The 17,649-nt window shown below is 46.0% G+C and overlaps 1 protein-coding gene across 3 annotated transcripts; it reads right to left on the bottom strand.

Moving 5' to 3' along the window:
• Positions 1–3,560: 3,560 nt before the first annotated feature.
• Positions 3,561–14,902, bottom strand: NACA (nascent polypeptide associated complex subunit alpha). Of its 3 annotated transcripts, XM_061131949.1 has the most exons (9): positions 14,800–14,895; positions 14,120–14,261; positions 13,864–13,935; positions 5,355–5,440; positions 5,095–5,172; positions 4,713–4,859; positions 4,195–4,323; positions 3,870–3,992; positions 3,561–3,681 (listed from the first exon to the last, which is right to left on the bottom strand). In XM_061131949.1, exons 3-9 carry the CDS (start codon positions 13,931–13,933, stop codon positions 3,667–3,669), a joined length of 648 nt encoding a protein of 215 aa, XP_060987932.1. In that variant the 5' UTR covers positions 13,934–13,935; positions 14,120–14,261; positions 14,800–14,895; the 3' UTR covers positions 3,561–3,666. The 3 variants fall into 3 exon arrangements, with proteins under 3 accessions (XP_060987932.1, XP_060987923.1, XP_060987940.1); XM_061131940.1 differs by lacking the exon at positions 14,120–14,261 and having other exon boundaries at positions 14,800–14,902; XM_061131957.1 differs by lacking the exon at positions 14,120–14,261 and having other exon boundaries at positions 13,864–13,957; positions 14,800–14,862.
• Between the last annotated feature and the right edge of the window lie 2,747 nt (positions 14,903–17,649).

The following is a 17,649-nucleotide window of genomic DNA, read 5'->3' as shown; positions in this document are numbered from 1 at the left end:
CATTTATCAACCATTCTGGAAATCACAGGGCTCTTAAAAATGCTAAGTCTAAAAAAAAAAAAAAAAAAAATGCTAAGTCTATGCTGCCTTTGCTCTGTAATTGGGACAACAGTCTGGATAATAATAGCACATCTGCTTACAACAGGACTTACTGAATACTGTAAGCCCACTGTTAAGACTTAACTGCCAGAAATAAGGATTCCTTTCAAAATATTACTGCTCATCAACAATGCACCTGGTCATCCAAGAGCCCTGAAAGATGTATAGTGAAATTAACATTGTTTCTGAACATATCCATGATGCAGTTCAGGAATCAAGGAGTAATTTCAAGTCTTATGACTTAAGAAATACATTTCATAAGGCTGCAATGATGATTCCTCTGATAAATCTAGGCAAAGTAAATTGAAAACCTTCTGGACAAGATTCACCATTCTAGAAGCCATGAACATTAGTGATTCAAGAGGTCAAAACATCAGTGTTAAGTTTGGAAGAAGTTCATTCTAGCACTCATGAATGACTTTGAGGGGTTCAAGATTTCAGTGGAGGAAGTAACTGCTGATGTGGAAATAGGAAGAGAACTAGAAATTAGAAGTGGAGCCTTAAGATCTAACTGAATTGCTGCAATCTCATGATAAAACTTGAATGGATGAGTTGCTGTTTAGGGATGAACAAAGTAGTTTCTTGAGATGGAATCTACTCTTGGTGAAGATGCTGTGAAGATTATGGGTATGATGACAAAAAATTTAGAATATTACATAAACTTAGTTGATATGGCTGTAGCAGGGTTTGATAAGATTGACTTCAATTTTGACAGAAGCTCTTCTGTGGGTAAAAACAGTATCAAACAAGCATTGCAGGGCCTTCCCTGGTGGTGCAGTGGCTGGGACTCCACGCTCCCAATGCAGGGGGCCAGGGTTTGATCCCTGGTTGGGGAACTAGATCCTATATGCCAAAACTGAGTTTGCATGCAGCAATGAAGATTGAAGATCCCAAGTTGCTGGTGCAACCAAATAAATAGTAAAATAAATGTTAAAAAACAAATTAAAAAAAAAAACAAACCAACATTGCAGAAATTGTTCTTGAAAGGAAAAGTCAATTGATATGGCCAAACTTCACTGTTATCTTAAATTCCTTGGTGGTCTAGTGGTTGGGACCCCAAGCTCTCACTGCTAAGGCCCAGGGTTCTACCCTGGTCCAGAATTAAGATCCTACACACCGACTTCGAACCAAACGGCATGGCCAAAAAAAAAAAAAAGTTACTCTCAATCTTCAGAAACCCCCACCTGATCAGTTGGTAGCCATCAAGACTTCCACCAGTTTAAAAAATCCACCTGCCAAGCAACAGACACGGGTTTGATCCCTGGGTTGGCAAGACTCCCTTGAGAAGGAAATGGCAACCCACTCTGGTATTCTTGCCTGGGAAATCCTATAAACAGAGGGATCTGGTGGGTGATAGTCTACAGGGTCACAAAAGTCAGACACGACTTAGCAACTAAACAACAAATGCCTGTAATACATGATATAAAGGGTAGCAATAGTTTGAAACGGGAATACACTACAGTTATCAGCGGCAGTAATAGCCTTGAACAAGATACTACTCTAAAAATGTAACCAAGAACTGGCAGTTTGTTCTCTCTGTAGAGGGAAGGGTGAGGAAATGGGAGTTAATATCCCTAATTTCTCCTGAAATAATTACTACCTGACTCAGACTTGGCAGACTTCAGCCTCTTGAGACTTCTGTTCATTTAATGATTGTTTTACTCCAGAGAAATAGAAGCAGATCATTATTTTCAGCCATACGTCAATCTGTTCTTCTCTAGGATAGCCTACCAGTGAAAAGGCTTTGGTCTTTGGGGAAGTCATTTAACCTTTTGGTCCTCATGTCTTAATCCCAACTCCTAAAATAATGCCTACTTTCTCAAAGGGACTGAGAATAGTAAAAAGATTTAAACTTTAGTTCCCAAAATGTACCACAGCGTCTAATTTTTTTTAAATGTAGCCTTCCTATTTTCAAATTTTAGCCCTCTGCTCTCCGCCAAACCACTTCCTAATAACTAAAGAGCTTCTAGATGAAAGTGAGAGAGCAGAGTGGAAAAGCTGGCTTAAACTCAACATTCAAAAAACTAAGATCATGGCATCCGGTCCCATTACTTCATGGCAAAAAGATGGGGAAACACTGGAAACACTTTGACTTTTTCTTGGGCTCCAAAATCATTGCAGATGGTGACTACAGCCAGGAAATGAAAAGACGCTTGCTCTTTGGAAGAAAAGCTATGACAAACCTAGACAGCATATTAAAAAGCAGAGACATTACTTTGCCCACAAAGGTATATCTAGTCAAAGCTATGGCTTTCCCAGTAGTCAGTCATGTATGGGTGTTGAGAGTTGGACCATAAGGAAAGCTGAGTGCTGAAGAATCGATGCTTTTGAACTGTCGTGTTGGAGAAGGCTCTTGAGTCCCTTGGACTGCAAGATCAAACCAGTCAATCCTAAAGGAAATCAGTCCTGAATATTCATTGGGAAGACTGATGCTGAAGCTTCAACACTTTGGCCACCTGATAGGAAGAATTGACTCATTAGAAAAGACCCTGATGCTTAGAAAGACTGAAGGCAGGAAAAGGGGATGACAGAGGACGTGATGGCTGAATGGCATCAACTCAACGGACGAGTCTGAGAGTTGGTGATGGGAGTTGGTGATGCAGGGAAGCTTGGCATGTTGTAGTCCATGGGGTTGCAAAGTTGGACACGACTGAGCAACTGAACTGAATAACCTAAACTCACAAACTTCACTGTTCTTATGACTTCTAGAGTTATCTGTATTGTGTATTTATCACGACTGGCTAAACTGTATGTGCCAGTTTGCCTGGAGCAGTTTTGATTTCATTTATTATCGTAGCACAATTATGGCTACCCTAATCATAATTTATAGATCAATATGTCTGTACGTCTAAGAGCACACAGCATGCGCACTGTCTCTAGTCAATAATCTCTCCTTCATGAGGTACCTTCCTTTAAAAAAATATTTAACCTGGGCTCCCTGCATCGGGAGTGAGGAGTCTTAGCCACTGGACTACTAGGAAAGTCCTAGTATCTTCACTTTTTTACAAAGTACTATCTGAATACATACTGGGCCTCATCTGGCCTCTGTGGCAAGCATTTCACATCTGTTACTTCCAACCCTGTACCAAGCTATTACCTGACAAGATGCCAGATAAGTCCCAATGTTTTCAGAAAGATCATAGGTCAGAGGAGGGGATAATTATTAAATAAAGAAAAATCAGGATTTGCTAAGAGTTAACATCTAGGAAAGAAATGAGAAACTTATAGTTAAGTTGCAGTCTCTGAAAACAAGTTTCTAATAACATGAACAGTATCTTCTTACAAGAGGTACAGTATCTTCTTACAAGAGGTGAAAAGGCTGAGATGTTAAGAGGGAAACCTGTGGCATTAAACCTCTTTAACTGAAGCTGAGGTCTTAAGAGTTACAAATAAATGTGTTTTCATTTCTAGAGCTTTTGTCCCCCCACCTCGCTGAAGAGATCAAGCACCCACCGAGTTCATCCAACAAGAAGCCATAACTTTATTAATGATAGAAACAGTACAAATTTCAAACCCAGCTGCAGTTACTCTTTTGAAACACCAAAAAAAGGTCCTCTTTTCAGATGGTTACATTGTTAATTCCTGTAAGAGAAAAGAGATCATCAGAAGTGGTTACAGGCAAATTTAGAGAATACAGGTCACTAAAATCCAAGAAAACTCAGAACAGGCTCTGGAAAGAGGCTTCTTAATTGGCTGATATTAAGCACAAAAAATAGTCACCCACAACTGGTCAGGGCAGAGGGAGTCAAGGAAGAAGCTTGGATACTTACCATAATAGCATTTACAATATCATTACTGTTGTTCTTCAGGGCTCGGACTGCCTTTGCTCTAGACACGTTTGCTTGTGACATGACCAATTCTATGTCCTTAACTTCCACACCTGTTTCATCAACCTAAGATAAGGAAAAAATACTTCATAAACTAAAGGCAAGAACAACTTCAATAGTTGCCAGGCATCTCCTGAATCAACAGATAGTACTTAAGTCAAAAGCTACTTAACTCATGGAGAGCCTAAAACCATATAGAACACACCCATCAATACAAACACAGTACTATCTTGAGAGGATTTAAGGTACAAAAGATTTCCTTATATACCTCTTCCTCTTCACTCTCCTCTTGTACAGTTGGAGTCTGTGTGTTTTCTTGGATGTTTGAGACAGCTTCACCTTGAACTTTGAATTTCTCAGCAGCTGCTAACTGTGCTTGCTGAGATAAATCCTCAATCTATAGGACAAAAAGTACAGATTCAAATGAGTAGATCAATCGCAGTCAATCAACAAAATGATATCTTTCCCAAACTCTCACTCTAACTTAAATCTAAATCACATTAACATACTACCTAGCCTTAAATCACTTGATCTAACTCAGATTATACTGATATATCCCTGTAGACAAAGAAATAGCTTATGTCTAAAGCAGTGGCCCTCCATTGGAGGGTGATTTTGTTCCCCAGGGGATATCTGTCAAAAGCCTGGAAATTTTGTTGGTTATCACAAGTGATACTGCTTAATGGATAGCCCTTCTACAACAAAAAATTATTTGACCCAAAATGTCAACAGCACTGAGGTTGAGAAATCCTGGTCTACAGCAATTCTCAAGAAAACTTTCCTTACCTTGGCTTCCCCAAAAACAATGTAGGTATCTGAAGCTGGGCTCTTGTACACATCTGGTTTTGTGATGACAAAAAGGATATTCTTAGATTTCCGGATAGTGACTCTAGTAACCCCTGTAACCTGTCGAAGGCCCAGTTTGGACATAGCCTAAAGAATGGAAAAGAATAATAGGTTGTCAACTTCTTTAGAACCAGCTTCAGGAAATACACTCAACAAAACTACATTCTAAGCAAAGACTTTTTGTGGATAAGAAAGAAAAGTTTATACAGGAATACATCATTGATTCTCAGGCTTCCTGCCACTACCTTTTCAGTTCTACCACAGATCCCCCTTTCGAAAGCTGCTCCATCAGAACCTCTAACTTTATAACCTCAATTCTTACCTTCCGTGCCTTCTTTTCACTCCGGCTCTGTTTTGCTTTACTGACTGGTTCTTCATCGATTTCAGCTGCCGCTGCCAGCTAAGGAAATAAAATACGCTGTGAGTAAACTGGAATGGAAGACCTGGATACCAAAATCCCCAGGTGGTTTTCCCTTTATGAAAGTTCACAGCTCCAAACGCATAAGCCAGCTTTCTCTGATTAACACTGGTTCACCAATGTTTCTCTGACCCTAGTACTTACACTAGTAAGTTAATACCCACCTGAGCTTGCTGTGTGGTTGCCTGTGTAGAATCCTGCTCCTCAAGCTCTGGGACTGATTCATCACTATCAGATTCTGTTCCAGACCCTAGAATGACAAATAACTTTTACTATTTTATAGTAAAGATTACAAGAGGCACGTCACCATGGCCTGCCCACACCAAAAGTCACTGGTTTACGCCAGACCTCAGAAAATTTAGTGCAAACCAGTGGACTTATGTGAAGTTGGCTCATGCAGTATGATAGCCTGTAAGTCAGTCACAAACTAGTGTGCACACATCCATTAAAGACCCCGCCCCAGAAACGCTCGGCACAACTAAGCAGTTTGCCTAACTGCAACTTCTCCTTCAAGTTCTTCCCTTCTCGGCACAGGCAAATACCAATGATTTATGCAACACCAGATTCCACCCAACAGCCCATCCGTCTCAGAAAGGTTCTGGTGGGCAGGGTGCCTCCAGGAACAGTGAAAACAGTTACGATGACATCGTGGAGGCAGTCTTGAGGGCATTGTGCGGAGAGACACTTTCCCCTCATCCTTTAAACTGGTTTGGGGGAGGCCAGAAGCAGTTGTGTACACATTTAGCTTTATTTTGAAACTGCTAACCCTAGCAGTTTGATCTAATCAACACGACTCGAAGATGCTAAAAATGCTGATCTATAGTTCTAATAGTCACTTCTAGATAATTGTCCTATGACCTCAACCGTTTCTTCCAAATGTAACTCACATATTTGTTTCCCTCAATTCAAAGGCCAAGCATCAACAGACTACTGAGGGAAAAAGCATACACCTCCACCATTCTCAGGCTAGGAAAAATAGGGCTTGGAGGAAAAGAGTCCCTGGGCACTGTTATTACCAAGTTTAAGATGTGAAGAAATTCAAGCAGTTCTACATTTCCCAATCTTTTAGCAAATCCCAGGCCCAGGGACAAGGTTAGTGATGTGGTAGAGATTAGAGCAGATTAAAGGTCTAGGAGGTCTCGGTTTTCAGTGTCAGATCAGTCAGGTAAGGAAGATGAGGGACCCAGAGTTAGTCTGGACCACATTACACAAGATAATACACAATGGACTATCTGAGGCGAAAACCAAGACTGTCTCACATTCCTAGAGTTTCTGCATTTACACTTATTGTTCTATGCCCAAACACAAGCAGATGTCCTGGAGAAAGCGGCGCACCCTATGGTTAGTATCGGTGGGTAGCCCGGGAGGGTTGTGGGCAACACACCATGCACACGGCAAACCAAGGCAAATACCCTTATTGTTCTTCAAAACAGGCTGCTTGGCAGAGGGGGTCGGGGCAGGGATCCCGGCAGGTTTGGGGGTGGGCATGTTGACGAGGACCGGCTGGAAAGGCACTCCCCCCGAGATTGGTTCCGGGGGAATCAGAGGCGGCAGCTCATCCTCATCAGCAGGGGCTGAGGGCTTACAGGGTGATTCCAGCACCAGCCCAGGTGAGGACGGCAGAAATTGCTGTTTAGGAAGCAGAGGGGGAACTGGGGAGGAAGCAAGAGGCAGAGAGACTGACGGGGTACGTGCTGGAGAGACAGACGCTGATCCAGCTTTAGGAAGGACCTTCTCTGGGGCAGCTGTTGCTGAAGGGGTAGATGTCTCTGACTCAGGAGGAGGAGCCAAGGGGCCCTTTGGGGAATGGAGAGAATCCTTGCCCTTTAAGGGAGAGACAGGGAGGGCTTTTGGAGCCTTTGGAGAAGAACCTTTCTGAGTAGAGACTGTCAGTAGAGGAGCTGGAGCCACTGCAGGAAGGGGTCCTTTAGTACCATTCTGAGCTGAGGGATCTGGGCAGACAGGTGGTGAAACAGAACTCTTCTTGGCTGGTGGACCTTTCTGAGTGGGAGTTGTGATGACCGGTGCACTTTCTGGAGCTGAACCATCAAGCGCTGCTTTGACAGCTGTGGGGCCTTTCTTTACTGGGGGCCCTTTAGATGCCTGAGGGGCAGTGGACCCCAAGGGACATGTGACTGAAACTGGGGAAGCAGGGGCCTCTTTGGGAGAGAGAGGAATCACAGTTGGGGGAGAGGGAGCCCCTTTGGAGGATGAGGTTGCGGGGCCCTCTTTGGGGACTGGAGACTTTTTTGGGGAGGGAGGAATTACAGCTGAGGGAGTGGGTACCCCTTTGGGGACTGGGGTTCCTGTTGCTTTTTTGGTGGAAAGAGTCACGGCTGGGGAAGTAGGGACCTCTTTGGCAGCTGGAGTTACTGAGGCTCTTTTGGGGGTCGGAGTCCCTTTGGAGGAGGGAGGAGCCACAGCTAAAGGAGTAGGGGTTCCTTTCAGTGATGGTGTTGCTGAGGCCTCTTTGGGGGAAGGAGTCATGGCTGCGAAAGTGGGGATCTCTTTGGGGTCTGGAGTTGCTGGAGACTCTGTGGGAGCCAGAATTGCTGAGGCTCTTTTGGGGGAGAGAGGAGCCACAGATGGGGGAGCAGGGTCTCCTGTGAGAGATGGGGTTGCTGGACCCCTTTTGGGGGGAGGAGAAGTCATAGCAGACGGAGTGGGGGTTCCTTTGGGTGATGGAGTTGCCGGGGCCTTTTTTGGAGATGGAGGAGTCACAGGTGGGGGAGTGGACTCACCCTTTGGAGGTGGGCTAGCTGGGGCTTTTTTGGAAGATGGAGTTGCTGGGCTCCCTTTGGGGGAGGGAGGAGTCACAGGTGGGGGAGTGGACTCACCCTTTGGAGGTGGGCTAGCTGGGACTTTTTTGGGAGATGGAGTTGCTGGGCTCCCTTTGGGGGAAGGAGGAGTCACAGGTGGGGGAGTGGACTCTTCCTTTGGAGGTGGGCTAGCTGGGACTTTTTTGGGAGATGGAGTTGCTGGGCTCCCTTTGGGGGAAGGAGGAGTCACAGGTGGGGGAGTGGACTCACCCTTTGGAGGTGGGCTAGCTGGGACTTTTTTGGGAGATGGAGTTGCTGGGCTCCCTTTGCGGGAAGGAGGAGTCACAGGTGTGGGAGTGGACTCACCCTTTGGAGGTGGGCTAGCTGGGACTTTTTTGGGAGATGGAGTTGCTGGGCTCCCTTTGGGGGAGGGAGGAGTCACAGGTGGGGGAGTGGACTCTTCCTTTGGAGGTGCGCTAGCTGGGACTTTTTTGGGAGATGGAGTTGCTGGGCTCCCTTTGGGGGAGGGAGGAGTCACAGGTGGGGGAGTGGACTCACCCTTTGGAGGTGGGCTAGCTGGGACTTTTTTGGGAGATGGAGTTGCTGGGCTCCCTTTGGGGGAAGGAGGAGTCACAGGTGGGGGAGTGGACTCACCCTTTGGAGGTGGGCTAGCTGGGACTTTTTTGGGAGATGGAGTTGCTGGGCTCCCTTTGGGGGAGGGAGAAGTCACAGGTGGGGGAGTGGACTCACCCTTTGGAGGTGGGTTAGCTGGGACTTTTTTGGGAGATGGAGTTGCTGGGCTCCCTTTGGGGGAGGGAGGAGTCACAGGTGGGGGAGTGGACTCACCCTTTGGAGGTGGGCTAGCTGGGACTTTTTTGGGAGATGGAGTTGCTGGGCTCCCTTTGGGGGAGGGAGGAGTCACAGGTGGGGGAGTGGACTCTTCCTTTGGAGGTGGGCTAGCTGGGACTTTTTTGGGAGATGGAGTTGCTGGGCTCCCTTTGGGGGAGGGAGGAGTCACAGGTGGGGGAGTGGACTCACCCTTTGGAGGTGGGCTAGCTGGGACTTTTTTGGGAGATGGAGTTGCTGGGCTCCCTTTGGGGGAGGGAGGAGTCACAGGTGGGGGAGTGGACTCTTCCTTTGGAGGTGCGCTAGCTGGGGCTTTTTTGGGAGATGGAGGAGCCATAGCTGGGGAAGTGGGAGCCTCTTTGGGAGGTGGAGAGGCTAGGGTTTGTTTTGGGGAAGGGGTTGCTGGGGCTCCTTTTGGGGAGGAAGGGGTCACAGCAGGAAGTGGAGTCTCTTTAGGTAATGTGGTTGCTGAGCTCCCTTTGGGGGAAGGAGGAGGAGTCATAGCTAGGGGAGTGGGAGCCTCTTTGGGGGAAGGAGTTGCTGGGGCTCCTTTGGGGATGGAAGGGGTCACAGCTAAAGGAATAAGGGTTTCTTTAAGGGATGGGGATGCTGGCCCCTCCTTGGGGGAAGGAGCCATAGGTGGGGGAACAGGAGTCTCTTTGGGGGATGGGGGAGTAGGGGAATGCTTCTCGAGTAGTGATCCTTTAGAGACATGAAAAGGAAGATCGGCCTCTGGAAGAGAGGAAGCTTCAACTGGAGAAACAGTGAATGAGAGATTTCCAGCAGGAGTATCAGGGATAGCAGGTACACTTTTAGAAGCAGAAGGGGCAGGACTTAAGGGAGCAGTAGCTGAACCCTTCTTGGTTGGAATTCTTTTAGGCTGAGGAGACACAGTAGTCCCTAAAGGAGACGGGGAGTCAGCAAGGCACATTCCTTTGGAAGATGCAGTAATAGAAGCACCAGAGTCCTCAGTTGGGCACCCTTCAGGAGGGGAAGCCACAGATGCCAATGGTGAGGTTTGAGAAATGCCATGAACTTTCTTTGCACCCTGAGGAGTATGAGTTGGAGGCAGAAGGGTAGAAGACTCAGACTTGGGAATCTCAGGGACGTGTGCCATAGAAGCTAGAGAAGGAGAAGCGCTCTGGGGAGACAAAGTCACTGCTGGAGCCACAGGGCAACTTTCAGAGGCTGGAGGCATCAGTGGTAAAGTAGGAAGAGTGGAAGGACTGGCTAGAGTGGAAGGAGTGGAAGTACCGTTGGCAGCTGTAGGAGCCATTCCATCAATGGCAGCACTTTCCAAAGGAAATGGAGCTACAGTTGGGGTAGTGAAAGAACTTTTGAGAAGGAGATTAGCTGGGTCTGGGCTTGTGTAAGAATCTGTGTTGATCACAGAGACTGGGGAGCTAGCACTCAGAGAAGAGGGAGAAGTGCTGGCTGGCTTCACTACAGGGAGAGGCTCTGGGTAGCTTTTTGCTGCCAGGGTGGCTTCAGGAGAAAGAGCCGTCTCTGGAGAAGGTGATGTACTCTGGGGAGAGGGGGGATTCTTAGGCGCTGCCAGGGCTGCTGCACTAGGAACATCTTTGAGAATGAGAGGGGCGGGAGGAGATAATGGAGAAGAGGCAGCGACATCTGAGGAGACCAGGTCAGGGACAGCAGAGATGCCTTTGTCAGCAGACAGAGCCAGAGAGGAAGTGGGAGCCCCCCCTGGAAAAGCAGCCACAGCAGTAGGAACCACCTCATTTCTGGAAGGAAGGGGAGGAATTACAGATCTCTGAGAAGTGTAACAGGGATCCATAGAAGAATGATCTACAAAAATAGTACCTTCTATGGAATCTGACAGAATATTAGAACTTGAAGTTTGGACAGGAGAACTCTGATGTAAAGGTGTAAGATGAGAGCCCAGAGAAGTGAGGAAAACTGGGGGGGACGCAGCAGCCACAGCAAAGGACTGAGTTGGAAGAGATGGAGCAGCAGGTGGACCCTTCAGGCTGAGGCTCACAGGGTGTTGTGGAGTAGTCAGAGCTGAGGAGATGGGGACACCTTTGACTTGAGGGGAAGGGATGGCGGGTGGTATCTGAGAACATGAGGCTAGTTCAGACTGAACAGAGGCCAAAGGACTTACAAGATGGGAAGGGATAGCACTGACTATACTTGGAGGGTTGGGGGTATCCTTTGGATTAGGAGTTAGTTGAGAGGGAGCCTGACTAGGAGAGGGCTTTGGTTCTGAGCGAGCAACTGGAGCTGACAGCGATGTCACTGACCCCGACTCAACCATGGCAACTGAAGGAGGTGCGCTGCGGGGGTGAGGGGGGCCGTCAGGGCTCTTCTGAGCTGAGTGGGGAGCCACGGCCACCAGAGCCAAGGGGGCTGAGGAGGAATGAGCACCTTTCAGAGTTGGAGTTATCATGGGAGAGGCCAGAGCTAAGGCGGCTGGGGAGATAGGAGGCCCTATTAGGTTTGGTAAGAAAATGGGGGGGTCAGTGGGAGGGGCAGCTCCCAGAGGCAGGGCCGTCCCCTGGGATGACTGCAGAAAAGGAGCTTCAAAAGGGGCTGAGGTCATGGTCGAGGGAGAAAGGAATGGGGAAGGCTGGTTAGGGGCTGCCAGAGGGCACTGCTGGGAGGCCAGGGAGCAGGGAGGCGGGGGGGCGGGCCTGGGCTGCCCTGGAGCAGCAGTGACGCTCACGGTTGGAGACACAGGAGGCACAGCTGGAGGAGAAAAGCCAGGAAAGGGGGGATGGAGGAGGAGAGGGAGGAGAAAACAAAAGTGAGTTATACAGCCCGACTTGGTACAACATGCCTCACACAAGAAACACTGGAAGTTTAAATCTGAGAACGAATGTGACCACGCAGGATTAGACAAAGGTGACAAGCAACAGCGACCTCCCCAAACACACTTCAGAGGTCAAGTAGAATACCTCATTCTTCTCCTTTCCCAAATCTACTAAAATAAGTAAACCACTTTAGGGTGAAGAACAGTCCAAGAGCCGTCTGTTGGTCTTTAACTGGGGAGCTCCAGCCCAGGAGTAAGTTGGCAACAGCAGGCTTCCTACCGTTCCTTCCGAGATGTGCCCTTCTCTTCCCACCTCAAAGGGACCCTAAGACCTTCTCACAGACCACGGAGTCACCACTAGAAAGTTCTACTCTATCCAGTCAAGGAGCATGAACTGAAACAAATGCTGAAAACTAGAACAAGGAAGGTAGTGAGTGGCAATAATAATGGAGAATCAGAGCTGAATGAGAAAAACAGGTCTCTAAATGCTCAGGCTTCAGAATACTCAATATTAAATACTAAGTCACCGAGCTTCCCTATACCTCATTTTACTCACCCAAATCAAACAAACCAAAAAACCAACCGCAAAAGTGCAGACTCCACAGTCTCTAAGCAATGTTAGCTCTTCAGACATCAATCTGGATGAATCAGAGTAACAGAGCTTAGTCACAAGCCTAGGAACTGTATTATGAAACTGTAATCCAACTTGTCAAACTAGACTGTGGAGAGAATACACTGGGTCCCCACCCCTTAAGCTGGATGAGTATGCCACCGTGCCAAACAGGCATTACTTGGCACCACACTGAAGCTGTGCAAAAGATTCTGAATGACTGCTCAACACCTAGAAGGGAGTATTATTATTATTTTTTTAAAAAGCCTAGAGCATCCAGATTCACAGTTCACTCAGCCAAGAGTACCCTACTACAGAGGTAGGCTCAAACCAGTCTTTCCTGGAAACTTGGTAGCTCAAAGTCTTTATGACTACAGTGCAAATGCTCTCAAACATATTAATCAGAATTTGAAACTTAGAATGTTTTCTTCTCACTGAACCTCAAAACTCCGGGATAAGGCCCAAATGACTTGCTTTAGACACCATAACCAATTTCCTAAGTCTGTTTCCTCACTTACTCTAATAATTATTTAGTCATAGTTATATATCAACCCCCCCCCACAAAACAAACCCTGAGTATTCATCACAGGTACTTAATCTAACCTACAATGCAATCTCAAAATACTCAGGAATAAGTTTAACAGTTCTGAGGACTGCTTCGGAAGCAAACAGCATTAGTTTTGAAGCTTGATTCAGATTATTTAAAATTCATCTGAATTTCAGTCTCCACACTTGTAAAATCAAGTTGAGATTCTCTTAAAGTTTTGTCCAACACTGAAACTACAAATCTTCAGAGACTACTCCTTTATTTTTTAACCTTCCTTAAGTCCCAGTAGTTCAAGGATTTCACATAGCTCATTCCCCAGCTCAGAGGCCCCCCTCCTTTTTCTTTTCCAGCAGCTGTATTAATCCTTTCAGCTGCTAAAATCAGACAGGTGGGGAGGGAGAACCTTAATGCTTTCAACTATTTTAATTCCAGGAGACAGAAACTGCCCTAAGTGACAGGTGGAGTTTAAAAAAAAAAAAAAATTACCATGGGGGCGGGGAGAGGCAAGAATGGAGGTCATAGCCTGAAGATTCCCTTCCTTTACTTCTGCACAACTGAACAGCAAGAAGACTACCATAAAAGTTTTTTTCACTACCCCCTCTCAGGTTTTGTAGAGATGTATTTTAAACAGAATTCAAACCTTGCACTTACACTACCTTCTACATTCATTAATTTCAAAGCCGAAGAGCAGTCAAAAGAAGGCTCTAATTCATTCCTGGGTTCCAGATAAGCTGTTGATGCAGGCATTGTTCCAGGACACTAGAAACAGCTCAGCACCAATCCACAAAACAAGTTAACCAATCTAGGAGGGCCCCAGGGCCCAGAACACATTTACCACCAGCACACACCTCATCCATGCATGTGATGAGGGCACAACGCCAAGCACCGCCATCTAAAACCTTGATGCAACTTGCTGGCTGGGACCTCACAAAAGCTCAGGTCTCCTTGGCCTGCCACTGCGTCACCTATTTCCCATAGGTGAGTTACTATTATGGACTCTCCTCCCTGGTAAAGCTACAGACCCATCTTCTTTAATGAGAACCAATACTAAGTACAGTCTATTTGTCACTTAACCCACCAAATGTTTTTAGGGCCAATCTTACAATCTTAATTAAGGGCAAGGGGTCCAGGGGGAACCTACCTGTCTCAGCCTGGGGCTGTGGCAACTCCTGCTCTGTAGCAGGGACGGTTTCTGTGGCTTCACCGGGCATTTCTGAAGGGAATAAAAAGGAGGCCTGAATTGACTAGGATCCATTCTGCTGTCCAATCCAGAGTCACGCTTAAAACTGCTGAGGGCTGTTAAATACCGTAAAGGTGTGTGGGACAGCCCTCCCCAAAGTAGCTGGAATAGGTGAAAAACACGACGTAACCCTCACATTTTTGATCAAGAGAATCACCTTTTTTTGGTCGCTCCTCTTCACTCCGCGGAGAGCGGATTGCCCAGTGCCCAGGGATTCGTTTTATTCCACACTCCAAATCCCACACAGAAGCAATTATCACTGCGTTCTCAACCCGAGGGAGAGGATCCCGGTCTGGCTCCTGAGCACGGGATGGGAGACTTCAGACGCTACCTTGAAACGCCGCGCCCCCTCTCCCCCGCGCGCTTTCTGGGCGAGGACCTCCACGACCCGCGTTTGCTGACTTCCGGGACTCAGAAGGGGACAGAGGGTGTCTTAAGTCCCAACACTGGCTTGTCACAATAAGGGTGTGTGTGTGTATACATGCGCGAGCGCGCGCGGGGGTGGGGGTGGTTGTTTCAAAGCTGTGACCCCTTAACCTCCTCTGGGTTCTGGCGAAGCCGGTCCCAACAGCAGACGCACCCCACTTCCATCCCCAACGGCTCCCATCTCCCCAGCTCTGGACTCCCTGGCCTTTATGCCCTACTCTTGCCAGGACACCAAGAGCAGACCCCATTTTGTCCGGAGGCCCCAAGGCCACACTGCCCAGGGTTGAATAGGAGCCCCATGACCCCATAAAACCTCTAATTATCCTTAGCTCCTATTCTGCGCGGCGCCTCAGGCCGCAAGAAAGACGGATGGCTACGGATAAAAAAGTAGCGGCGAAGACAAGCACTTACTGTGCGGGGAACGCGGAACCAAGATGGCGGCAGAAAGAGAGCGAGCGAGCGAGAGCGTGACCCACGCCTGTTGCAGAACGAAGCCTGGCGGAGGGGGCGGGGCCAGGATCTAATTCCGGTTCAGGCGCTGCTTGCAGTCACTTCCTTTAACCAGTGAGCCATCCGGCTGTTTCCAGTTGGGGGTGGTGCCGAGGTCTAAATAAGGGTATGAATTTAGAACAGGAGTCGCTGGCCTGGCAGAAGTCTCTATCCTGAGCTATCCAGTCCTTAGATAGCCGACCCCTTCGCGTCCCTCATGTCGAGGCATTTTTGATACGCGAAAGGCAGCAGCCTCTGCTCGCGCGTCAGGAAAGTAGCCACAACATTATTACTTTCTGACTTCATTTTATCAATTAATTCAGTAGAACGACGTTATTAAATAATGCCGAATACACGGAGATTGTAGTCACACCAATGAAAGGTAGCTGTGACCTAGGCTGTCAATTATTTTACTTTGGAATACATAATTTAAAGTGAGATTATCGTGAAGGTGTAAATTTCTATACTCAGTATATTTCTTTTTGCCTCTGTTTTGGACACTGTATCCTGAAACTCATCTGTTCTAGAGGATCCCACTCCTTATACAGTAGTTATTGAAAAGTAGAATGTAAATGTTTTGTTAATGAAAAGGTTAGGGGTCCCGAGTCCCATATCCTCTCTCCAAAAGGACTCAACAAATACAGTATTCACACTTTCAGTTCATTTCAGTCGCTCAGTCGTGACTCTTTGCGACACCATGAACTGCAGCACACCAGGCCTCCCTGTCCATCACCAACTCCCGGAGTCTACCCAAAGCCAGGTCCACTGAGTCAGTGATACCATCCAACCATCTCATCCTCTGTCGTCTCCTCCTCCTGCCCTCAATCTTTCCCAGCATCAGGGTCTTTTCAAATGAGTCAGCCTTTCGCATCAGGTGGCCAAAGTACTGGAGTTTCAGCTTCAACAGCCCTTCCAATGAACACCCAGGACTGATCTCCTTTAGGATGGACTGGCTGGATCTCCTTGCAGTCCAAGGGACTTTGAAGAGTCTTCTCCAATACTACACTTTATTTATTTTTATTTTATTTATTTATTTATTTTTTAACACTACACTTTAAATGCACTTAAAAGCTAGTGGCTTTAAGACAATTGTGGCTACCTTTTAAGAAAAGTGGGCTTCCTATTGTCTCAGATGGTAAAGAATCTGCCTGCAGTGCAGGAGATGAGGGTTGGATTCCTGGGTGGGGAAGTTCGCCCGAAGAAGGAAATGGCAACCCACTCCAGTATTCTTACCTGGGAAATCCCATGGACAGAGCCTGGAGGGCTACAGTTCATGGGGTCCCAAAGAGTTGGACATGACTGAGAGCCTAACACTTTTAAGATAAGCATTGAATATTTTAAATGCTCTAAAAGCTACTTTAAAATTTCACCATTTTACTATAGTGGTGAGGATTACTTCATAGGATTGTTAGGAAGGTAATGTAAGCTAACTTATTGTTACTATTAAAATTTTTGATAGAATTTCTGCTTAGTAGTGATCTGGGAGGCTTTCAGTGCATTCCATTTACCGTCAGAAGGGCCCATAATAGCCAACTGTGGCCTTAAAGATACCTAAAACATTCTGACTACGCTCCTTTCTTTCCTAGCAAGCCCACTGACTTATAACTGTTAATCGTTAGCTAAGGAAGGATGCACTTTCTTTGGGTTTCTTTATAAACTGGGCCTTTAACTGGCCCTTTGTTTCTACAATTTTCATACATGGATGAGTTGGCAAATCAGAGTTAGAGAAGTCAATTGTCTTTGAGCATGTTTCTGCTATTTTCAAGAACCAGACATTGTTATATACAAGCACAATATATTCTGTAATTTAGTTTATTGGCTGTTATACCAGTTTTTATCAAGGACTCTAATATTAAAGCGTTAAAATGCTTTAATGCTAAAACATCTTTTGTTGAACGGGTAATCCCACCCAGTTTTTCTCCTCTCATTCTGAGTACTTAAGATGGACTAACTTGTCTTTAGTAATTTTGTATTCAGGAGTTTTAATTGACCAGTCACTGTTTTCCAAAAAGAATGAACAATATGTAGCAAACAGAAGTTCAACAGAGGAATTTTACACAATAGTCTTTTTTTCTTAAAAAATTAGAAAAGAGAAAGAAATGCAAGCCATTTCAGTGTGTTGACTGTATTACACAATCTGTTTTATTTAAGTCAAAAGACAAAAGAAAAAAAAAAAAAAAAGACTGTGGCTATGGTGAAAACAATGTTATAGGTAATGCAAAGGAAAATTTTCATACCCCATGGAAAGCACCAGCCTGAAAGCCTGCTTCTCAATGTTTCTCAAAAGACAATGTAAACCAGAATGACTGTTTTGTTTTTAGACTGGCTGTAAAACCAGGTAAAAGAAATCTGACATTTCAGAATCTATCACATGAAATCAAATATGGAAGAAATGAAACCTTTAAAATTAAATTTAAGTGTCTAGAGATATACAAAGTCCAGGTGTTTTGACAAGTATAAAAGTTTATGCTGGTGAAGTGGTTTATTTTTTCTAAATTGCTTAGAAAATTATTCTCTGAGGGAAGAAGTTAGGAGCTACAATTGCCAACAGTTATAAAAAATACTCTATTCGACTCTAATATTGTAACAGTATTAAGTCATATCTTTTGAAGTAAAGTTATTGTAGGTTTAGATGCCCATTTTAAAATGATTTTTTAAAAGACAGGGAGTGGGGTGTGAAGCCCACTTGAGCCGGTGAAGACCAGTGATCAGGTCAGCATGGCCCAGACGATGTGGGCAAGAGGCAGTCAGTTCACTTACACCACACACAAG

The sequence above is a fragment of the Dama dama genome, chromosome 3 (genome assembly GCF_033118175.1).
Source record: "Dama dama isolate Ldn47 chromosome 3, ASM3311817v1, whole genome shotgun sequence".
Classification (NCBI taxonomy): domain Eukaryota; kingdom Metazoa; phylum Chordata; class Mammalia; order Artiodactyla; family Cervidae; genus Dama; species Dama dama.
This window is presented reverse-complemented; position numbering and strand designations above follow the sequence as displayed.